The following is a 23,750-nucleotide window of genomic DNA, read 5'->3' on the forward strand; positions in this document are numbered from 1 at the left end:
ACCCCATTAAGTATAATGCCTCCCATTACGGTTTCCTAATACGCACTTCATTTAGATTCAACAAGATGTTTCTGAGCTAATAAAATCAAAAAGACTGGGTTCTATCAACTGTGTGACAGTGAACGTCTCTGGTATTTCATGAGGGCAATTCTGGAATTAAAATACGTCTTATCCTGTGCAGATTAGATTCTGTCCCTGGAAAATCCCTCTCTATCTCCAGCTGTCTTGGGAAGACCAGAGATAAGCTTGCTAGCTCCAGGTTTATGAATCCTAAGAGGAAAGTGGGGGAGGGAGAAGGATTATCTCTTAAGGAAAGGATAAGGAAGCCAAAGCCCAAGTTCACCAAATTCAGAGCAGTGGAATCCCAGAGTGGATGTGGAGCTGTGAGCCCTAATTGTAAAAACAAGTCAGAAATTCAGACGGAGGAACAACGGCACCCCCAAGAGCTGGATGCTGAAGCACAGGGTGCCCGATGTTGGCTGGCGAAGGGGAGGACCCATGCCCTGGGTCTCCGTGGTGCCCTCCAAGTTTGTCTCTGACACTGCCTGTCTTCCCTTTCCTCATCCCAATATTCAGATTTTGCTCCAGTGCACTACCGGGTGCTAAAGTGGGTTACAGTGACAGCTTAGGGACAGCGGAGGTGCCGGAGTCTGCTGGTCTCAACACCGAGTGGCTGCAACTCCCTTCCTGCTACAATTTTTGGCCGGTTTGGGGTTCAGGCTGTGAGCCATCTCTTTTCCCAGCTGTCAGAGACTTGACTGCGTGCTGCAAAACAAGTCATACTATTGTGCGCAAAGAGTCAGTGGGCAGCAGGCGAGGCCTCGAGAGACTTCCCTAGGCATCTCAGGGTGTGCCCTTGGTGGCCTCTTGTGGAAGTCAAGAAGCCATTCTTGATAGGCGAGTTGCCAGATGAGAGGCTTCTGAGCACCCAAGACCCCCTGGCATAGTCAGAAAGGTGCCCGGAAGGAATGCTGCAGTGTTTGCTGATGCCTATTCAGAGGGGACATAGGGCCTCTCTTTCACGAACATCCTCAGATGGGGGGGAACTGAGGCAGCATCCAAACCAAGGATCAAAATAGGGTTAGAATTACAATTGGCTGTGTGACTCGAGCCTCCATTTTCTCCTCTGTAAAATGGGGGTGTCTCTCCCATGGCTGACTCCAGCTGGCCAGAGCTTGAGAAGTTGAGGGGATGACTTTATTTATAGAAAACCCCTTGGGGGGGTCAGACCCTAGGCCCCCTCCTCAGAGAACATGCTTGCTCTCTCCCACTCTCTCTTTTTTGTTCCAGGACCTGGTAATTATATGCTTAGAGATGAAGGCTTTTCAAAAACATCTTTCCCACCAATTTTCAGCTGGAAACGTGCATAAAAAACAGAGATATTTTTATCCATGTTTTTTTCCCTGTCTCCTCCTTCCAGCAATGGGCAATTATGAGCTTTTGCCTTCAGTCAATCGTCCTGTAGGAACTCGCTTCAGAGGAAAATTCATTTCCGCAGTGGTGCCAGCCAGTCCCGGCAAATGTGGGGTGTGCAAGTCAGGGGAGGAGGGACAGAGGGAGAAACGTGCTTGGAGCTCAGACCTGTACACCTGGTACTCAGGCCCACGCTGCAGCCGGGGTGGGTGGCCTTCTTTTTTATTTTATTTCTCTTGAAATCACGGCTAATTTGCCTTCATTATCTCCCGCTCTCTGGGGCCTCAGGGGGCTATTGAGCTTTGACAAAGGGAAAAGGAAGTCAACTCCTTGCCAGGCTGCCTTCGCCAGGGTCCTGCCTAAGCGGGTGGCTGGAAAGAAGTGTGGGGGAGGGGGCGGGACTATAAAGTCAGCCGGCTTTGACTGCTGCCCTGTTCTGTGAGCCTCCTGGAGGGAGGACTCAGCATCTCAAAAGGGACCACTGAGAAAACAAATGCCCAGAGGCTCCACTTGGGGCGAACAGGACATGATTTGCAGGGATGGTGAGCTGTCGGCCAGGACCATGCCAGCTCACCGGGACCCTGGGTGCTGAAGAGGACATGGGCGCTAAGTACTCCACCAAGTGACGGTCCAGCCCCAGCCAGCTTCGCCCCACCATGGAAGGGATTGTTGATATGGTGGGAAGGGAGGGATAGGCTTTGGAGTCAGTCCAACTTGGGACTTTGATTCTAAATCGGCTGCCAACTGGCTAAGGGATCTGGGACAAGTCACTTCTCTCTGAGCCTCAGACTTCTCCTCTGCAAAATGGGGGTACTGGTGCCCACCTCATGGGTTGCTGGGAGGAACTGTGGGGAAGTGTGCACAGAAACCATAAAACATGGCAGTTCCCTCCCTGCCTGCTTCCCTCACCTTGTTGAAAGGTTTTCCTAGATCAATCATGACGATGGCTCCTAGTGATTAAGTGCTGGTTTCTGTGCTTCCTAAGCATGATCTCATTTAATCCTCAGCACTTTTGAGGCGGTATAATCATGATTCTCATTTTACAGACGAGGAAACTGAGGCACAGAGAGGTTAAGTGATATCCCATGATAAAGGGCAGGGCCAGTGTTTGAACCCAGGCCTACTGAGGCACAGAGAGGTCAAGGGAACTGCCCAGGGGCACAGAGCTTCTAAGTGGCAGAGCCAGGACTGAAGCCCAGGCCTTCTGGCTCCCTAAGGGGTCTGGCCCTACCCTCTGGGCACCTTCCTGCCTACTCCCCCATCCATGCAAGCCTGGAAGTTGCTGTAATGCCTGCAGCCCTGGGGCTGTTCAGCTCCAGGCAGAGCCCCAGCTCCTTTGGGCATTCCTCCCTGGCCACTGAGGGCTGGAACAGGCCAAGGGCTCGATGGAGATGCCTCAAAGCCAGTTACAGGCTGACCTCTGAATGACAGTTCCAATCCCCATGGGTGACAAGCCTCCCAGGAAGCCCAGCTTCCATGGGGAGAGCAGCATAGAAAGATCAGATAAGCTCGGCAGAAGCACGTTTTTCAGGGAGACAAAAAGAAATGCATCAGTACATTTAAACATTTGAAGCCTCATTCATTTGTTGCCAAGGATTGCAAAGAAAAAAATAAAGAACCTTAATAAGTAGCACCCAGTGTTGGGCCCTTCCCTGGGCCAGGCCTGCTCTAAGCACTTTATGGATGCTAAGTCAGTTAATTGTCCTAAGAACCATGGAGGGAGGCTCACCGATTGTCCCCAGTTTACAGATAGGGAGCCTGAGGCCCAGAGAAGCCACTGAGCTGGTGAGCTGCAGAGGCACCTGGAACCCAGGGCTCCCTGACCTCACAACAGACCATGCCCTGAACCCTTGGCTCTGCTCTTTCCCTCCAGACAGGAGGGCAACAGACCCCAAATGAGAAGCATCAGGGCACTGGGAAGGTGACAGCTCCAGTACCCCAAGAATACCTAAATTAGGGCTCAGGCACTCACAGGCTGGGTGCATCAGGGCTAGCAGGACCCATGGCATCACCTGGAGAGGCCGCCACCCCCACAATCCTCCTCCACACAGGGAGAGGGGCTCCTGTCCAGCAGGCCTGAGCCACACGCAGGCCAACATCCCACCATGGGAGAGCGGGGGCGCAGTCTCAAGTTGGGGGTTGGCCTTCTGCGTTCTGGGTCCTGCTCTCCTGCCCTACTCTAAAACCAGCAATGTCAAGGAACGTGACCTCAAAATCAGGGTCACCCACAGAACCATTCAGTTTCCCAATGGTGGCTGCCTGCAGTCACAAGAAGACTGTGTCTAGCTCAGGGAGAGTAGAAGCAGAAGTCCTCACCACAACTGTCAGTCCCCGGTCCCCTGACTTCACCTCCTGATGCTCGCCCTGGCCGGCTCCACTCCAGCACACGGTGCATTTTCTCACTTAATCCTCATAACCACACTGCCACTTGGGCACTGTTATTCTCCCCATTTTACAGCTGGGAAAACTGAGGCACGGAGATGCTAAGTGACTTGTTCCTGGTTACACAGCCAGAAGTGACAAAGCGGAGGTTTGACCCTATGGGCCCACCCCACCTTGGCAACTGCACTCTAAAGGGAGGTGAAGCCTTCCTGGCCTGGACACATCTGTCCTTTCGACCCAAGGCCCACCAGACTCACATCCCCCTAGGGCCTTTGCATCGGCTGTTCCCTCTGCCCACAAAACTCTTCCCCAGACATCATCAAAACTCCCGTCTCAGCTCCTTCGGGAACTTGTAGAAATGTCACCTCCTCAGGGAGGCCTTCCCCATCCGCCTGTTGGAACTTAACACACGCACCCTGTACCTCCACACCTCCTCTCCACTCCCTCCCTGCTTCATGTTCCTCTGGGCAATCAACACCATCTAAATATTTACGACTATTTTTACTGGGATGTCAGCTCCAGGGGGCCGGGCTTCTGTCTGCCTGCTCACTGCTGTGTGCAGCACACACATTGTCTGGCATGTAGTACATGCTCAGCAAATATTTTTTAAATTCAATTCCCATTTACAGATTAGGAGAATGAGAATCAAAGAGGTGGAATGAGTTTCTCAAGGTCAGAGACTAGGAAGAGACAGAGCCAGGACGCAAACTCAGGCGAAGGATCCCCCATGGCCACAGCCCCTGCTGTGGAGTAGGAGGCCAGGCCTGCCTGAGGAGTCTCAGAGCCAAGGGGTAGGCCTGGTGAGGGCCCCTTGGAGGAGTGGGTAGCCCAGGGCACAGCAGGGGGACCTTCACACATGTACACCCACACCCACTGAGACTTCCCTGCCCCCAGCATGGCAGCAAGTGCCTGCTCAGACCTAGCAGGCCTGGAACAAAGATGTCTTTGTGGCTGTGGAGTCAGAGCAGGCCTCCCGTCCTCAAGGCAGGAGAGTGAACATGGAGAGGGACTTCCTGCCAAAATCTGTGTTCAGGCCTACTGTGTGCCCCAGCCCAGGCCAACGGAGATAGGTCACAATCCCTTCCTGCCAGAACTCTGGGGTTAGTGACAGGAAAGCAAGACTCCCTGGAGTGAGACTGGACATGCCCAGGGTGTGGGGCCTGAGAAGGGACCCATCCAGAGTCCATCAGAAGCAGAGAAAGGGCACAGGGCTGCCTGGTCCACAGAGCCCAGCTCCAATCCTGGCACTCACTGACACACACTGCCAGTGGGCTGACTTCTCAGGGCTGCAGTCTTCTGTGCCAAATGTGGAGGTATATGGCTGCCCTTACCAGCAACAGGGGAGGTCACATGACCAGGCCTGGCCAATCAGAGGCTCAGCGATCCATCAGAGGTGGGCATGTGATACAAGTTGGACCAATGAGAGCCGTTTCTGGGGCATTTGGGGGAACTACTGGAAATAGGCTCTCTTTCCTTAGGGATGACTGAGCTGGTTGACCTTAAGTTTGAAGGTGCCAGGAACTCTCAAGGAGAGGAGAGAGTCTGCCTGGAAATGAAGCTCACTAAAGTGAAGCAGAGCAAGCTACGAAGAGACCCAGAGTCCTAATGATGTTAATTGAACATCTGGATCCCACTGTGCCTGAAGCTCCATCTTTACACTTTTTGGAAGAAGAGCCTTGGTGCTGATGCAAACTGAAGCAAGTGTGATCATGAGGTTCTGTGATCTGGGGAGGAGACCTAGGGTGGAGGCTACAGTGGTGAGGGTAGAGGTCAAGTAAGTCATCAGAGAGAGAAAATGTCAGAGAGGTCAGGAAGGGCCTTGAATGCCAGGCTTAGGAGCTGAGCAGATTTGTGTTTTGGCAAGCTTCCTCCCATGGCAGCAAAGGGGTGGAGGCCAGGCCAGGGAGAAGACTGGGCAAAGGCCCAGGCAGTTGATGCTGACCCTGGGCTGAGGTGGAGGTCACAGGCCCATGAGGAGGGGGAGACACCTCCCTGGCAGTGCCCCAGGTAAGGTCTCCAGGGCACTGCTGCCTTTGTGGCCCTGACCACAGCAGACCAAGGTGACCCCACTCACCTGGGCCTTGGGTTGAAAGAACAGATGTGTCCAGGCCAAGAAGGCAGAGCCTCCATTTACAGTGCAGTTGCCAAGGATGGGTGGGCCCATCGGGTCAAATCCCAGCTTTGTCACTTCTGGCTATATAACCCTGAACAAGTCACTTAGCATCTCTCTGCCTCAGTTTCCCCAACTGCAAAATGGAGAGAATAACAGTACCCAAGTGGCAGTGTAGTTATGAGGATTAAATGAGAAAATGCACAGAAAGCTTAGAAAAGAGCCTGGCCCAGAGGAAGCTCTCGACAACAGCCAGCTATTATGATTATTAGTGTTATTTTTCCTGGGTCGCTAAGGCTGGGTCCAGAGGTGACCTGGCTCTGCTCCTTGCCATGGGAAGGGAGGAATCAAAGTCCACTGGGCCCTCAGAAGCAGGGCTGGGGGCTCTGCTGTAAAAGTCATCTGGGTGTCAATCCCAGCTCGGCCACTGCCCTCCCTGAGCCTTGGTTTCCTCCTCTGTCCACTGGGACCACAGTCCTTGCCCTTGGAGCTGTGGTGCAAAGATATGTCAAGAGCGTGGGAAGAAACCAGTGAGGCAACCCCAGGGCAGTGAATGCAGTATGTTCTGGTCCAGGCCCCAAGCTCCCTCTTTGGAGGAATAGGGTGAGCCCAGGCTGAGGCTGGAGAGACAGATGGAACAATCGTGTCTGCCCCTCCCCTGGGTCCCAGCTTCAGCACACCCAGGAATGTGGCAGCTGTGATCCCCCATCCCACACATTCCCAGAGCCCCAGGGGCTCACCAGTCAGACCCCCAAACCAGAGTTTCTCCTCCTGCCGAGAACCAGTCTCCTGCCCACCTGTGCCGGCACAGGAACTCCTCGCCACCACCTTGCCCATGGGCCTTGGGCTCTCACCCCTCTGGGTCGGACACTCACTCCCACCAGGCAGCTGTGCAGATCCTGAGACTGGGCAAAAGGCTTCGCTCACACCCAGATAGGACCAGCCTTCCCCCTACAAGGCTGAGCACTGCCCTCGGAACCTCCAGACCCGCCTGTTCTGCCTGCTTGTGCTGGACAGCCCTGGGGGAGGCTCAGCCATCCTGCTGCAGGACAGTGGCCAGGGTCAGACAGACAGCCCCAGCAAGTGTCCTGCCCCACCCTCCCCAAGCCCTGGGTCTCCAGGGAGTGGCAGTCCCAGGTCTCAGCCATCCAGTCCCCTCTCTCTGGGCAGGAGCTCCAGAGGGATCTATGTGTTCAGCCCCATCACTCTGCCCACAGACCCCCCATTACATACCCGCTTCTCCAGGGGTCTCCCGGCTGAGCCCACACAGCATGTTCGCTATTGTCTCCCCTGCTGCCCACCAACTCCCTCGGGAGCCACGCTGCTTGGCCCTCCCTCCCCTCCCCAGGGAGGGGCTGTGGGAGGGAAGCTCACAGCTCCCACTGGCTGGGCACCGAGTCCACCCACTGCAGCGGGCGGCTCTCTGCTTAAAGGGGACATGGCTATTGTCAAGGCTGGCTCCAGGACAGGGTCCAACATGCCCCACCCCTGCAGCCTGGGTCTGGACAGGGGGTCTTTGAAGGTGGCATGCCTGGGGCTTCCTCCAGGGCTCTCAGGCAGAGAGAAAGCCTGCTTCTAACTTGCCCTGGGACTTTGGCAAACGACTCTTCCCTCACTAGGCATCAGTTTTTTCATCTGGAGACAGGGAACAGTGCTTTCCAAACTTTTTTTTTTCTTTCTAAATGGCAGATTCCAAGAGAATTTGCACAGAACCCCAGGACATAAGCTAGATGAAGCACAGACTCTTTGACTGCATGAACAATGCCAGGGCGTCTCTGTAGGTCTCAGCTTAGAAACCCTTGAGCTTGGAGACCCTCCAGGGCCCTCCCACCAATGTTCCAACTACCTCTCCTAGGTATCAGTTTTCTCTCGGTAAAATGGGACTTAGGAAAAATGAACCCGGCAGCCTGCCACATGGAGTGGCCACCCAGCTTTTTGTGAAGACCAAGTGAGCTGGGCGGAGGATCTGCCCGCCTCTGGGCTTGATAGGCAGGGCCAGTTGGTCACAGGCTCCAGCCACACCTGGCAGGCTCTGCCCCGTCCCAAACCCAGCTGGGCCTTAGCCTTGCACACTCCTGGGATTCCTCCACATTGGCTCAGGACTGACCAGGCTGATCTTAATGGACACCCGAGGCTCCTCCTCTACCTGTCTGTGAGAAGGGGTGGCAGGCTGCACCCAATTTCCCCTGCCCTGCATCCCACCAGTGTGTGCTGGCACCAACTGAGGGTCAGACACCAAGAAGGGTGGGGTGATGGTGACAGGGCACTGAATGGTGGATGTCAACAACCTGTACAACTGCACAGTGCATCTGGCAACAGAGAACCAGACAGACAAGGCCTGGCTCCCATGGAGTTCCTGACTGCGTGGGAACACACGAGCCTCATATTTCTTCCATGTGTCCTGCAGCTAGTGGGAGAGGGCTGCCCGGTAGTTAGGGACCCGAGGCTTCTTGTGGGTTCCCTCCAGAACAGTGACCCCAGCATGGAATTTAGCCACAATTCCTGGGCCGCCCCACACTGGCTCCTGCCAGCCCAACACTAGTGGCACCTTTAGAATAATCCAGGTTCTAAATCTGGGGCAGGGCTACTTGTGCTTTTGTATCTGCAAACTCAAGACCCTGCCCTGCCACCCACTTTCCGTGGTGCCTTCCTCTTTGGACGACTTGAGATCTGTTTCTAGGGGAAGGGTCCAGGTGCCAGGCAAGTTTCCCTTGACCAGCAGTGATGCCAAGGTCTCAGCCACAGGGTGGGTGGTGAGGGTCAGATTGCAGAGGGAAGACCTGAATTTAGTGGACATTTCCCGGACGACTCAAATCATGCAGGGACGGGGGTACACGCACTCAATTTGGCCACCGGTACCCTGGCAGTGGTCAGGGAGAGGCTCGCCATGAAGACCCTGGCCTTCACCAGGGCACAGAGGCCACTTTGGAGCAGTCTTAGCTTCAACCTCGCGGGAAGGAATGCACGTGAACTGCTCTAACAGATCCTCATCCCACTCGCCTCCATTCCCTCCATCTACAGCCTCATCTACAGTCAGGGAGGACAGGCGCATGGCACCCAGGCAGTTGGAGTTAGATCTGCCCCTTCTTTCTCCCTCTTTCTCTTTCTCTCTTTTATTTTTATTTTTTTAATTTTTTTTGTGACACAGCGTCTCACTCTGTCACCTGGCCTGGAGTGCAGTGGCGCAGTCTCCACTCACTGCAACACACTGGCTGGGCTCAGATGATCCTCCCACCTCAGCCTCCCTGGTATCTGGGACTACAGGCAGGTGCCACCATGCCTGGCTAAGTTTTGCATTTTTTGTAGTGATGAGGTTTTCACCATGTTGCCCAGGCTGGTCTCAAACTCCTGTATCTGCTCCTTCTCAAAACAAAATTTACTCTCCATACAGGTGCATTTAAATGAGTGATTAAGATTGGCAATTGGAAGCTTTGCCTCATTTCTCTGCTCCTTCTCTTAAAAAAAATTTGCTCTCCATACAGATGCATTTAAATGAGTGATTAAGATTGGCAATTGGAAGCCTTGCCACATTTCTGTCTCTCTCACTGCTCCTTTGGAGTTTACTTTTGTGGACCCCCAAGCTCCTGGAAAGGTCATGCCGTGGATTATGGGAGAGCTTCTGTGGCGTTTCTCTGAGTGCTTGCCATGCTATGCAATGTAGGACCAAGACACAAAGAGGCAGATGGGAAACAGCATCTCCCCTTTGCCCTCTGTCCTCGACACCCTACTGAGCACATTTTCATTTGATTTTATCCAAGTGCATGTTCAGAAGCAATTATTGGCCCATTTTGGAACAAGACAGAATTTAAATAAATAACTTGGCACAGAGAGGTTAAGCAACTTGCCCAAGGTCACACAGCTGGTAAGGATGGAGCCAAGTTTCACACTCAGGAGGCCTGGCACCAGCACCGCTATTCTTAATGGCACTGCTATGGGCCTCAGGATTTCAGGGATTTGTAAAGCTTCTGGGTGTGCAGAGGAAGAGGAATTAGCTCTGTCTGGGAGTCCACTGAGAAGGGTTTTTTAGACTGACTTTGAAGGATGGGAAGGAGTTTGTCCACGAAGGAAAAAGCCATTGCATGTGTGTGAGTCCATGGCTGAAATCCCACATGACTAAGTGAGGAGACAAAGAAGGAAACAGAGATACAGCCAGGCCCGGGGTGGTCTACTAGGGTCTCGCTCCTCCAAGTGCAGTCTGAGGACCAGCAGCATCTGCATCACCCGGAGCTTGTCAGACACGCAGATGCTCGGGCCCCGCCCAGGCCTGCCAAATCAAAAGCTGCATGTTAAGAGGGTCCTCAGGTGATGCATATGAAGTTTGAGGAGCGCTGTATTAAAGAGTTTGTCTTTCATCCTGCAGGAAATGGAGAGCTAAGGATAGCTGTAGTGCAGCAGGGTGAGACAGCTTTGCAAGCACCTCAAACACAGAGTGCAGGCTGACAGTAGGTGAGAGAAGGATTTCCGTCTGGGAGGCGGCCTAGGAATGAGCAGCAAGGGCTCCTTCTAGGACATGAGAAGAGGCAAAGCTGCTGCTTGATCACCCTCCAAAGACGATCCTTCTTGTCCAATGCTGCCAACTTCAGGGAAGCAGAAGAAAAGGGGAACAGATTGCCTGGGCATGCAAGGTGGCTGGAAGCCAGGCCTGCCAAGCACCCAGGCCACCAGGGGCTCCTGAGGACAGCATCTGACTGCCCCATGTTTCAAATGCTGTGGGTGACACGTGAGGGGGCTGAGCAGCCCAGGGGAGATGGCAGGGCCACTGAGCTGGCAGGCAGACCCTCTTTGGTCAGGAGGGGCCCTGACACTTCCATGTCCCCAGGTTTGTGAGACAACTGGAAGACGGATTCCTGTGTGATCGGGGCACTTGTCCAAATCTCTCTGGACCTCAGCTTCCTCGGCTGTAGAATGAGAATAATAAAAACACCTACCCTCTAGGGTTGGGAAGACCACGTATTAATGAAACAGAAAGCATTCATCCACCCACTTGCCTGCCAAAAGTCTCAAACTAACACTGTCAAACAGGCCAGAAACAGAATTTCAAGGGAGCTAAGCACACAGGTCAGACATGCCCAGGTTCGAATCCCAGCTCCACCACCCACAAGCTGTGTGACCCTGGGCAAGTCACATCTGTCTGAGATTCACTTTGCCCCTTGTGAGGAGTGAGGGTCAGAGACCTTGGAAGGGTTTTGCAAACTCACGGTCACCACATGCTCTTCCCAACGCAGGGCCAGGCCTGCAGGTCCCTCACATTGTCTCTCAGTGGGGCACCACTGGCACTAGAGTTGGGGCATTCTGCTTGTGCGGGGCTGCTCTCACACTGCAGGGTTCCTAGCACCCCTAGCCCCTCCCACCCAGAGGCTAGTGGCCACTGTGGTTGAGAACCAAGCCCATGCTGCACAGATGGGAAAACTGAGACCCACAGAGGGCCTTGTCGGGGGTGCCCCACCAGCACAGCGAGGGCCTGGACCCAGGCCTCCGTCCTTCATCTCTGACTCCAGGGCTGAGTCCGTCATAACACAGGCGAGCCTTGTCCTGAGCCCACCAGGGGCCCTGAGTGACAGCTGGAAATGAAGTCTGGGTGAGAGGGAGGCAGCAATGGCAATTCAAGGACAAGAGAGATAAACCTTTATTGCTCTGGGCTGTCCGTTGCTTCTTCCTCCGACCCTCCTCCCTCCACCCCAGGGGCCGGGCCAGGACAATTGCTCCCTCCCTGCCTGGTCCTGTCAGAACCTGCATCTTGTTGTTAAACATTTCAGCCAGGTAGGCATTATCGTACCCATTTTATAGATGGGGAAACTGAAGCTCAGTCTGGGATTCCGCCAGCCACAGGGGAGGGGCACTAGGGGACCCCCTCTTAGGGGGCGCTGTTTGGTCTTGTCCTCACTCTGTCCAAGGTATCCCACATCTCCCCAGCCCTCATGGCCCCTCACCTGACTTCAGGGAAGGGTGGGAGGAGCTTCAGGGGTAGTGCCACCCAGTGGGCTGCCCCAAGCTGTGGGCCTCAGACCCACAGAGCCTGCCAGCCTACAGGAAAACACGCAAGGCCACAGGCCAAGGAGGCTCCAACAGCCGCAAGAGCAAAGCATGGCAGCCGTGTGGACAGGCCCAGGACAGGGGGTGTCCAGAATGTTGGGAAGAGCCACCGTTAACATAATCGGAGCAGAGACTCCACGCACCAGGCCTTGTGACCAGCATTTTGCACACATTTTCTCATTTCATCCCAGGAACATCTCCACTTCAGAGATGAGGAAGCCAGGGCCCAGAAAGGTAAAGCCACTTGCCCTTAGGAAGAATGTCAGGGGGAGCCAGGGTTTGAACCCAGCCCTGCCTGACAGCATCGCCACCCAGTGGCCCCGAGAAATGCACACACCGAACCACTCTCCACAGCCCAGGCGTGTGAACACAGAGTCAGGAGGGCCAACGCAGCCAGCCAGCGACAAACACATGTTGAGAGGGGCTGGGAACCCCTGACTGGGCAGGGTCAAGTCACCAGCAGGCCAGGGGCCTGGCCACGGTCGGGGCAGCTCCCAGGGGCTCCCTCTTGGGCTCCATGCTTCCCTTGACACCCACGATAGCTTCCCTCCTGGAGGACAGGACATGGGAGCACAGCTGTACAGTGGGCCTCTCTGAGCCTCAGGTTCCTCCTCTAAAACGTGGATGATGAAGTTGTCTGTACTAACAAGGTCTTTGTTGAGAAGCTCAGTGAATGAGCGAAACACCTAAAAAACTATAGCATGTGGGCACAGGGAGATGGCCAGCCTGATCATGGCCCTGCCCTGTCTCTCTGGTTACTCGTTCACTCAGAATATTTACTAAGCACCTACTACCTTCCAGAGGTCAGCTGGGCCAGAGGTTTCAGCAGTGAACAGAGCAGGCAGACCCTCCTTTCTTAGAGCTTCTGGTCTAGGGAGGACAAGAGATCCAGCAAGAAAGACAGACAGACAGAAGGCATTTGAGATGGTCCTGAGGGCTGTGACAGACACAGTCACGATGTTGGCACAGAGAATACAAGGCAGGTGGTCAAGGAGAGCCTCTCAGAGTAGGCGACTTTTAAGCTGAGCCCCAGGTCTCCTTCACCAGCATCTTCACACCCCGTAGGGACCTGTGGGTGGGGTAGAGGGAGGGGACTGCTCTGCAGTAACTGCCTGGAGCTGGATGAGAAGCACAAAGGGAGGAGAAGGTTCCAGGTAGGCCGACCAAGCTTGGGTACCAGGAGCAGCTGAGGGGCAGGTGCAGCTAAGGCACAGAGACAAGGTCGGCCGAGGCCAGGGAGAGGAGTCGGGATTCTGTTGAGTGTGAGGGGAGGGTTTTTAGCAGGGTCGTGGTGTGACCTAACTTCCATTTTGCAATGGCAACTACCGGGAGTGGGCTGCAAGGGTCAGGATGGCACGGGGGTGAGGGGTCTGAGGGAGGAAATGGGCCAGGCACTTGAGAGGCGGGAGATCTGGAATCCAGGTCCCTTCTGCTCTGAGCCTCATTTTCCCCTTCAGTTGAGCACCAAAGTTCCTCTAATGACAGCCAATAGGGCACGTTTGAGGAATTGCCAGTGGGAGAGGTCAGAAAGCGTGGAGTCAGGATGTATCTTGATGCAAAACAGGAAGAAAAAGAAAAATGGGCACCAGCTGTAAACAGGCGAGGCACAGAGCGTGGAGGGCAAATGACCCCAAGTTCATGCAGAGGTGTCCCAACTAACTGTCACCAGAGAAGTGAAAACAGAAACAGCGAGCTCCCACTTGACTCTCCTCAAAATGGCAAATGCTGGAAATGCAGACAAAACCAAGAGCCGGTGAAGATGTGGGGAGATGGAGATGGAAAGTCACAGCACAGCTGGTGGGGGGTAAACTGAGGCAGCCACAGTGGCAGCACCTGGTGGTGTTAGGAGAAATTCCATGTCAGACCACCTGTGTCCCAGCACCCTCACTCCTGGAAGTTATTGCAGAGTAATTCCACCCCCTACCCAGGTCCCTAAGGGGCATGAACTCTTGAGAATGTTGGTAAAGGTGACCTGGGACTCCATCCTAGGGTAGGGGACAGGTAACGTGGTGACTGCACACCGTGTTGTGTGACACAGCAGTTAGAAGTGCAGGCACATGAATGGATCTTAGAAAACCTAGTGTCACATTAAAGAAAGAAAGTAGGGGAGAAAGGGAGGGAGGAAAGATGGAAAGGAAGGAAAGAAGAGAGACAGAATGAGATCTACCCTGTGGTATCATTTATGTATTGAAATGTGGTGTCATTATGTATCGAAAGCAGACACATAAAGCACTATCTATGCTGCAAGGGCACACACAGACGGAAAGACCTGTTTCACCTATTTCTAGTGCAAGTTTAGAGGGAAGGAATTTGGGGTGGGGATAGGGCATGAAGGAGAAGAAATAAGATTATACAGAGCCAGATCTGGCGCTGGGATGGCCCAGAACCATGTGTGCTTTGAACTGAGAAATTTAGCTCAACCTTTGGAACTTGGAGTTAAAAAATTAAAAATAAATAGGTGCCTCAAATGGCATGTTAGAAGTTGGAACTCTCTCCTGAGGATGCTGCTGGAAGAGTTTGGAGGGAGAGAGGGATAGGGTCAGCGAAGTGTCTTAGAAAACTGACTTGAATGGGTGCTCAGAGCGCTCCTGGGTGAGGGGTCGGGCCTTGCTGTCTGTCCACCCTCCCCATCCTCCTCCCCTCAGGGGCTGCTCTGACTGTCCACCAGCCCTCTCTCTGCCTTCCTAACAAAAAGCAAAACATGGAAATAAATGGACAAAGCTATTGGGGCTCAGCTCCAGGAAAAAGCAGCATTAAGCATCCAATCTCAGGATGCAGTGGTCCCTCCCTGCCCTGTCCTAGAGAATGTTGTCAAGAAACCCAAGTTCAAAGTCCAGTCACTGCTCACACAGGGCCTACTGTGGGCCAAGAACATTACACATGTTGAAATGTCAGCATCTCTTATAAAAGGGACTACATCCAAAGAGGATCTGCCACAAACCCACCCAGAACAAAGGTGGCCACAGAGTCAGGGATGGTCAGAGGAGGAGTCCAGGAAAGCTGCCGGGTGGAGGCAGTGTCTGAGCCACGCCTTGAGGGACAAAGAAACTCAACACTCAAAGGTGAGGTAGGCAGGGACTTCGAGGGAGAGGGCACAGCCTGGGCAGAGGGTGGGAAGTGGGAAGGAAAGGCACCAACAAAAGGGGCCCTAAAGACCAGGTGGGCTGGCTAGGCACGCAGGGCCGGGTTCCGCAGACACAGTTCTGCGGAGAAGAGAGGTCACTGAATCGGGGCATTCCCGGCACTGTGACCGGCCATGTGGATGACATTTAGGAAGGAGCAGGCTCTCCGGAGGTCCCTCTGGTGAAGACACAGAGAGTTTGTGCAGCTGTACACAGGCCAAGCTGTCAGGAGCAGTACACGGACCTCCGCACGCTGGAGTTGATGCAGCGACTCCCCCTTGTGGCTGGTAATCAAGGCATGAGGATAGTGGATCAGGCTTTGGGAGGGGTGGGCACAGCTGTCATCCTGTGCCTGTGACCGGCTTTGGTCCCAGGGTCAGCCTGTGGCTAACACTGTGCCCGGAGTCCCACCACCCACCCATGGATCAAGCATGACCCTCCGTCCAAACGCAAACGCCTTAGAGAGAAGGAAAGGGCCAGCATTTGCTGAGCACCTACTGGGTACACAGCACTTTATGTACACTGTCTCATGGAATCTTTCAAGAATCCTATGGGATAGACATTGCTGTTCCCATGCTACAGTGCGAAACTGAGGTCGAGAGAGGGGAAGGGGCTTTGGTAAGGCGGCCCAACTAGGATGGGCAGAGGGCCAGACCGTGAGAACCAGGTGCTCCCTCCTCGAGCCCTTTGCACAGACTCTTCCCTTTGCCTGGAATGTTCTTCCTCACTTTCATCCTTACAGTCCAGTCTAATACCCTCCACCCAGAGGCCCACCCTGGCCATGTGGGGTGTGTCTCCTTTACCTCCCTCAGCCTTTCCTCCAATGCCTTTCCTCTCAGCCCTTCCTCCACCTGTTCTTTTCCACTAAATGGGAGATCCACAACTGTCTTGCTCACTGATTTCATCCCCATGCCCAGGGCAGCGTTGTGCACACAGTAAGTGCTACACAAGTGTTTGCAGAATGAATGAATGAGAAATATATGATGAATGTACATAATCTCTGAATTGCCATATTGGAAAGAAATCAACAATTCATCCCTTCTAACACTGTAGTTCAATGCAGGAATCCTCTCTGCTGTCTAGTACAGCTTGTACACCTCCATAAATGGGAGCTCACCACCTCTGAGCAGCCCACCCTATTCCTGAACAGTTGTAAGGGGTGACAGTCAGTCTGTTATCCCAGCTGCAGCCTGCCTCCCTATGGCTCCCCCTAGTCCCACACCATGGCCTCTGAGCCCTGGCAGGAGAGGCCACAGCTCAGTCTGGATGTGGCTTCAGTGGAGACTCAGTGTGTGGCTGAACACGGTGGTGGCCATTCACCCCGTTATTCTGGGGCCACTTCCTGGGGGGTTCCCCCAACCAGGAAGAACAAACCATCTTCCCAGATGCCACAACATCTGACCATGCTGGACAGACATCCTCTATGCCCAAGTGGGGAAACTGAGGCTCAGAGAAAATGGGAACATAAGCCTCTAATAATGACAATCCCGGCTGGCCCCCAGCTGGCACTCTACAGATTTCATACTACTTCTCACCTCTAGGGGCATTTACTTCAGTCCCATGAGGCTGGGATCATCAATCGTTTCATTTTACAGACAAGGAAACTGGAGCCCAGAGACAGCTCAGTTCTCTGGCTCCAAAGCCTTAAATCACAGTTCAATTCACACACATTCTCAAAAGGGCTTGGTGGACATGGTGATCACCAGATTCTGTGTCCTCATGGTAGACTTGAATATTGAAAGAGAACCCTGGAGCTGTGGACCCACGGTGGACCCTCAGGCAGGGTGAGAACATGGGAAGGATCATCCAAGGCCCCCAGGCCACCCAGCTGAGAATATGCCAGAAAGATCAGCAGAGGTATGGGGGTGGGAGCCCTGCAGGGTTTGGGGGTGGGCCCTGGCAATGACCACATGTTTGAGGACAGGGCTTGACCCTGGGATTTCCAGGCCAGTGCCTGCTGCCTGGCAGCTGAGCCCCCTGCGCCCCAAACTGACCAGCCCTCTCCAGCCTCCCCGCCTCCCATTCCCAGCACCAAGTAGCAGAGCCAATTCCCACCTCTGAGCCTTTTTATCACCATCCTCCAGGAATGCCCTCTTCCTAATCCCTGTCTGCCAGGCCAAGTCCTACAAGCCCTCCAAGACTGCTGCCCCCAGGAAGCCCTCCCGCTGGCTGGGGCCTCATCTAGGGCTCCAAGCCCTCGGCACCTCTCAGTCCCACTGTGTGTCAACTCACTGCTGGCCATCCCACTCTCTTCCTTGCCCATCTACCCCTAGAAGAAGACACCAGCATGGTGATGAAGTGTGAGGAACATTCTAGTATGCCACCCTCCCCGCAGCAGCACCGCTGGGGCCTCAGAGGGGCCCTGAGTTCAACTCCTAGATCTACCTCCACCTCTGACTGGCTGGATGACCTTGGGCAAAACCGGCCTCAATCTCCTCATGTATAAAATGGGAGTATATGTGCGGCTGCGGGAGGAGTAGGGCTTGCGGTCTTTGGGGGCTGCTTCAGCTCTGGCCTCAGCCACCCTGGAACGCCTTCACCTCCATCCCCAGCTTGAATTCCAAATGACCCTCGGCTGCTTACAAACCCCAAACAAACCTTCCTCAACAAACCCACTCTGCACATGGGCACTGAGACACAGCGAGGAGCAAGGATCTTGCCCAAGGTCATCCTACAGGGACCCCAGCAGCCCCAATTATGGGCTGTTAGTGGCTGCTGGCCATGTGCCCCGCTTCGCCCGCCCACCTGCCCACCACATCTGCTTATGAGTCACCATCACCTCGGCCAAGATAGCAAAATGTGGGAACCAGAGAGTCAAGGTTGGCCCAAGGGGAGTGAGTGGGCAGGAGGGGGGAGGCAGCAAGACTTCCAGGCCCGGGAGAGCAGGGCCAGGGGCCCAGAAGGGACGCTGAGGCCAGGAGGAACACGGACCTGCCAAGGACCCATGAAGAGTTGCGGTCAGCCTCAGTCCCTTGGCTGATGGAGGTGCTTTCCGCTCCATCTGACTATCTCCCCAGTGGGTGGGGAGACAGGGCTGGGAGCCTTCACAACGATCTGGACAATTAAGACAGGCAGATGGTCCTGCTGGACTGAACATTCAAGCCGACAGACGGAGACAATGCCCGGACCTGAGCTGAAGAAATCAGCATGCATTCCAGAGGGAGACACGCACAAGCAAGGCCAATGTGCGGTTGGGGCATTCAGGGAGGAGCCTGGCACGTCTGTCTGCTCTGCCTGGCGCAGACCTCCCCAGGCCCTGGGCTCCACTCTGGGCTCTGCTCTGCAACAGGGACATACAGAGGATGGGGTATGGACGGAGGTGACAGCCAGGCGGAGAGCGGGAGGAGACTGTCCTGTGGGGAGCGGGGCTCACTCAGCCTGGAGCAGGGAGACTTGTGGAGAGGCATCGCTGTTTCTGCAGGGCTGTCCCGGGACAGGAGAAGCACAGAGAAGGCAGAGGACTTGGGGGAGCCTGGGGAAAGCAGAGCAGTGGCCACATGTTGGGAATACAACCGAGGGGTCCCTTGCACCCAGCAGGGGAGGCTGAATAAGCTGACAGTGAAGGAACGCCCCCGGGGTGAAATGCTTGGACTTGGAAGTCAGGCGGCCTGGGTAGGCTCATGCTCTACTACTTCTTTCCTAGGTGTGTGACCTTGGAAAGTAACTTTGTCTTTAAGCCTCAGTTTCCTCAACTGCAAATGGGGCGATTTAGTTCATAACCCACAGGCCTGTTGCAAGGGTGAGAAAGCACATGGGAAGTGCCTGGCACACAGCAAGTGCTCAATAAATGCTTGGGAAACAAAGAACAGATCTAGAGGTTCACTCCAGGCTGCCGGGATTCTGCAATTCCAGGACGAGAGTTTATCCTTGTCTTCTTCATTCAAAAAAAAAAAAAAAATTACCTGGTCTCTGAGCCACCATAGCTGATCTGAAATTCTGGTGCCCCCAGGCATGGAGGAGGGCAGAGGCTCAGGAGTGGGGCACTGGGGAGAGAGGGCTCATTTCCACGCTGGGAGTCAGATTTGAGACCCTGATGTGGCTGCCAGGAGAAATGCCAGGAGCTGGATGTGGTGGCGTGTGGGAGGCCAAGGGGAGTCTCATTAAGGAGCGGAAGGAGGGAGTGAATAATTCATCACAGACACGCACCACGGAGTGGGCACAGGCAGACAAAGCTCAGGAGGGCAAGGACAGGGGTTTGTGTCTGTCTTGTGCCCTGTTGTACCCCAAGGGCCTAGAACAATACCTACGACATAATAGGTGCTCAATAAATATTTGTTGAATGAGTAAATGACACAGGCTATTCTCCTGCCTTGACGTCTGTCGATTCTGCCCACCCTATAGTCCTGGCTCCTCACCTCCTGCCTGGGTCCCACCCAAGCCTCCTTCCTCCAACCCTACCTATGGTCTGTAGACCACAGCCAGAGCTTATTCTTTTCTTTCTCTCCCTCTCTCTCTCTTTTTTTTTTTTTTTTTTTTTTTTGGCACAGTCTTGGCTCACTGCAACCACCGCCTCCCAGGTTCAAGCGATTCTCTTGCCTCAGCCTCCCAGGTAGCTGGAATTACAGGCATGTGCCACCACACATGGCTAATTTTTGTATTTTTAGTAGTGATGGGGTTTCACCATGTTAGGCAGGGAGGTCTTGAACTCCTGGCCTCAAGTGATCTGCCCACCTCAGACTCCCAAAGTTCTGGGATTATAGGCATGAGCTAGCTACCATACCTGGTCCAGATCCTATTCTAATACTCGAAGCAGTCCTCCACTCTCTCCTGCTCAAGGACCATCCATGGCTCCCACTGCCCCCAAGACAGGGTCCAAGCTCTACAGCCTTTCACCTCCTCCACCCTGCCTCCCTCCTCTCCCCATACCCTTCTTGCTGACCAAGACTCTCATGGGGTCTTGAGGCAGATCTTTCAAGCCTCCAGGCATTTTCTTTCTTTCTTTTTTTTTTTTAGAGATGGAGTCTCGCTCTATCACCCAGGCTGGTGTGCAGTGGCATGATCTTGATTCACTACAACCTGTGCCTCCTGGGTCCAAGCTATTCTCCTGCCTCAGCTTCCCAAGTAGCTGGGATTACAGGCACGTGCTACCACGTTCAGCTAATTTTTGTATTTTTTAGTACAGATGGGGTTTCACTATATGTTGGCCAGGCTGGTCTTGAACTCCTGACCTCAAGTGATCCGCCCACCTCGGTCTCCCAAAGTGCTGGGATTACAGGCATAAGCCACCGTGCCTGGCCACCTCCAGGCATTTTCATGAGCTGCTCCCCTCCCTATCTACCTGGCAAACTCCTACTCATCCTTAAATACCCAGCTCTGGGAGTCTCTTTTGACCTCTCTCAAGCAAAGTCATTGCTTCCTTCTAGAGGCAATAACTACACCCTCGAGTCTCAGTTTGGAGGACATGGGAGGGGTCTCACATGGCCATGTGGCTCAGGGACCTCCGCCCAAGTATTCACAGACTGAGAAACCTGGGGGCCTTACCCAGAAAAGATGAGCAACAGGACAGCCCATTAAAATAATATAGGCTGGAAATGGAGAAATGTTACCCAGGCATCTTTTGAAAAAAAGATTTTGAAGAAGAAGACAGAAGAAACACCTTGCCTTCTCCCACATCTCTTGGATTCTTCTCCCTGAGGTTTCATTTTCGTGAATGCGCAGGCTCACTTAATGGGCAAAGCAAGTTCCTTGTGCCTCCCTCAGTGCCCTCCGTGAAGGAGTGGAGAGGGGTCGGGCAGGAGCCTGGCTCAAGTCTGCGCAGTGTGTCCTCAATCAACCAGGTTGAGCCCTCCTTTTTCCTTTGCTTATTTTCTATTAAGAGCTATGCTGGCCCCAGATGTGACTGCCCTGGGGACAGTGGTGTGTGCATGGGGAGAGGAAGTAAGTGGTTGGGTCACTAAGGGGAAGATGGAATTAAAAATTCCAGGAGTCTACTGTGTGTCCCAAACTTCCTCAATCGGCACTGCAATCTCAGAAGGGCAGTTTTTCTTGGGCTCACTTCAACAGGGGGGGAAACTGAGGTTGAGTAGCCATCCAAGGCCACACAGGGAGTAAGAGCCAGAACAAGATTTGAACCCTGGTCTGTCTGGGCCAATACAAGCATTTCCTGCATCTCCAAGATGCAGAGCCTGATCCACAGCATTTAGTAGGCCGCTCTCCAAATCCTGGGGAAGCTCAAATCTGGAGCCAACCCAGGATTTCATCTGTCCCTCCAGCCTGGGAGGATCCCACCGGGCCCTTACGGTCTGTGGACCTGAACAGAGGACAGCAGCCTCAATGGGGGAGGGAGTGTCTCCTGCAGGGGTGGTCTCAGCAGAGGAGTCTCTGGTCAGACCCAAAGAGAGGCCTGTTCCTGATGTTCTCCAGGCACCAGCTGCTCTGTCTCTGTGGACCAGGCTCCAGGGACCTCTAAGATGTCAGGCCACCAGCTGCCCTGAGGCCAGTGCAGGACCTAGAGCCCTCTGCTGCCCCACGGACACCCACCCCCATCCCCGCCACCTCCCTAAGGAAGACTCCCTGTGTAGGCACCTCAGAGTCTGGAAAATGCTCAGTTACAAGCTCACTGGCTGGAGAGAGCCTCAGTGTGTCAGCTGTTTGGCCTTAGGCAAGTTACTTAACCGCTCTGTGCCTCACTTTCCTCCTCTGCACAATCAGAATGAGGATGGGACCAGCCTTGCAGGGCCACTGTGAGGAATGAATGAGTGAATGTACTGCTTGGCACAGAGTGGTGCTGAGTGCATGTCTGTCACTGCTGTTCCTGTTGACAGTAAGATGATTCTTGGTCCTCAGCCTGAAGCATAGAGATCGTGAATCCACCACCTCCCTCCTCCCCGTGCTGTAGATGGAGACATGGCAGCAAAGGTGAAGCCTGGGGTCACACAGCCTGGGGGGTTTAACTCCAGCTCCTACCCACCCCCACTCCAATCTTGGTCCCACCCTAAGCCCCTTCCTAGCACTCTGAGGGGCTGAGCATGTGTCCAGGGATGGCACCCGGCACAGGCTGGGGCTCAGCACAGAGAGTCTTGCCCAGAGCCAGGCAGCCTTCACCTATGTCCCCCTGTCCCAACTCCCCACGTACAGCCCCTCGCTCCCTCCCACCCCTCCTCCCCCACACACAGCGCCCCTGCCAGGCAACCCCAGCCCATCTGGACAGCCCCACAGCCTCAACAGGAAGGAGAGAAAAGGCTGCTGGGGACATGGCCCTGGGAAGGGGTGGGGGCGATGAAGGAGACACACAGGAAAGTCCAGAGAGACCCAGGGAGAGACAGTGACAGTGGAAGAGGAACAGAGAAGAGCAAGACAGAGACAGACAGAGTGGGAGAGAGAAGGCAGAGCAGAGGCGGGGGCAGAGAACCGGGTGAGGGAGGGCAGACAGCAGGAGAGACAGACACAGAGAGACCCAGAGGCCAGACAGAGAGACAGCAGGAGAGAGAGGAGAGAGAGACAGAGAGACAGTGGAAGAGAGAGGAAGGGACCCAGAGAGAGTGGAGAGACAGAGACAGAGAGATGGAGGAGACAGAGAAGGAAGCAGAGCGGTGGAGAGACTGGGAAGGGAACTGGAGTGGTCTGGGACAGACACACAGAGGGAGAGAGAGATGCAGCAGAGAAACCCAAAAGGCTCCGCGAGAGAGAGGGGGAGGGAGAGCAGGGGTGACTGAGGACAGGCAGGGAGCCCAAGAAGTCCCTCCGGGCCCCTCGCCCTCCACCCAGACTCACCGGCACCTTTGAGCCGCCGCCTCACCACGCCCAGCCGCCACTTGAGTGACACCGCCAGCATTGTGCCCTCCTGCCCTCCGGCAGAGCCCTGTGCAGCCTGCCCCAGCCTCCCACGCCTGGAGCCGGCGCTCCTGTGCCCGCTCCAGAGCTGCTTGCGCTAACTGGCACAGGCTGGGCGCTCCCTTCCTCCGCCCTCCCGGAGTTGCTAAAATAGATAATCCTCCCCGGAGCCAGCGGTGGCATTGGTGGCGGCAAGGCCCTTCCTCCAAAGCAGCCGGGCCTGGGGAGTGCAGTGCCGGATGTTCTAGCCTCTGCAGCAAACCTCCAGCGGGCCCCACCCTCAAGTCCTCTTCCCACCAAAGTGCTCACCTGGCCCACCCCACCTTTTGCTGAAATCTACCAATCCCCTCCTCCCCTCTTCCCTGGGCTGGCTGTTTGATACTTCCAGGCCTTTGCACCTGCAAGGCCCTCCCTCTAGAATGTCCTTCCCCTCTAGTGGAACTCCATGCATCCTCTCTGCCTGGGAATGTTTGCTCCCTTCAGGGCACTCCGCCTGCTGGACCTCAACACATTTCATACTAGGTTGAGATTATCTACCTGCCCCCAAGACTAAGGAGCTCTGAGACAAGGACAAGAGTCCACTTGTCCTGTGTCCCCAGCAGGCAACATCACACTGGGCATGTGATAGGGCCACCAGAGTAGAACGAGGAGACCCAGGCCCCACCTCTTAACTCCTAACCCCTACAACTATAACATGTAACATGGGGATACCCGGAGAAGCTGCTCAAACTGCTGGTTGGGTGGAGTTTTGGGGACTATGTGTGAGTGCTCAGAAAACACATCCAGCATCCCTTCTTGTCGTACACATGGCTAGCCTCCTCTCTCATCCCACATCCTGACCCCTGAGTTTGGCAGGGCAGTGTTGCCCTAGGGGAGACTGAGGCAGATGGGCAGTGACTTGCTTATGGTCACAGAGC

General features: G+C 54.5%; 1 protein-coding gene across 10 annotated transcripts in view; it reads right to left on the reverse strand.

Annotated features, from left to right (window-relative positions):
* GRIP2 (glutamate receptor interacting protein 2) overlaps positions 1–23,750 on the reverse strand; it is a 111,615-nt gene that overhangs the window by 41,941 nt on the left and 45,924 nt on the right. For 4 of the 10 annotated variants that reach the window (XM_055109518.2, XM_034955877.3, XM_034955875.3 and 1 more), the window contains exon 1: positions 22,774–22,929. The exons of 2 other annotated variants lie outside the window; for them this stretch is intronic. In XM_055109518.2, coding sequence (XP_054965493.1) covers positions 22,774–22,834 — 61 coding nt within the window. In that variant the 5' untranslated portion in view covers positions 22,835–22,929. Of the gene's footprint in view, positions 1–7,138; positions 9,799–22,773; positions 22,931–23,750 lie in introns of those variants that run through there. 4 more of the 10 variants (XM_063602191.1, XM_034955878.2, XM_063602189.1 and 1 more) reach the window with 2 other exon arrangements.

This window comes from Pan paniscus, chromosome 2 (genome assembly GCF_029289425.2).
Source record: "Pan paniscus chromosome 2, NHGRI_mPanPan1-v2.0_pri, whole genome shotgun sequence".
Taxonomy (NCBI): domain Eukaryota; kingdom Metazoa; phylum Chordata; class Mammalia; order Primates; family Hominidae; genus Pan; species Pan paniscus.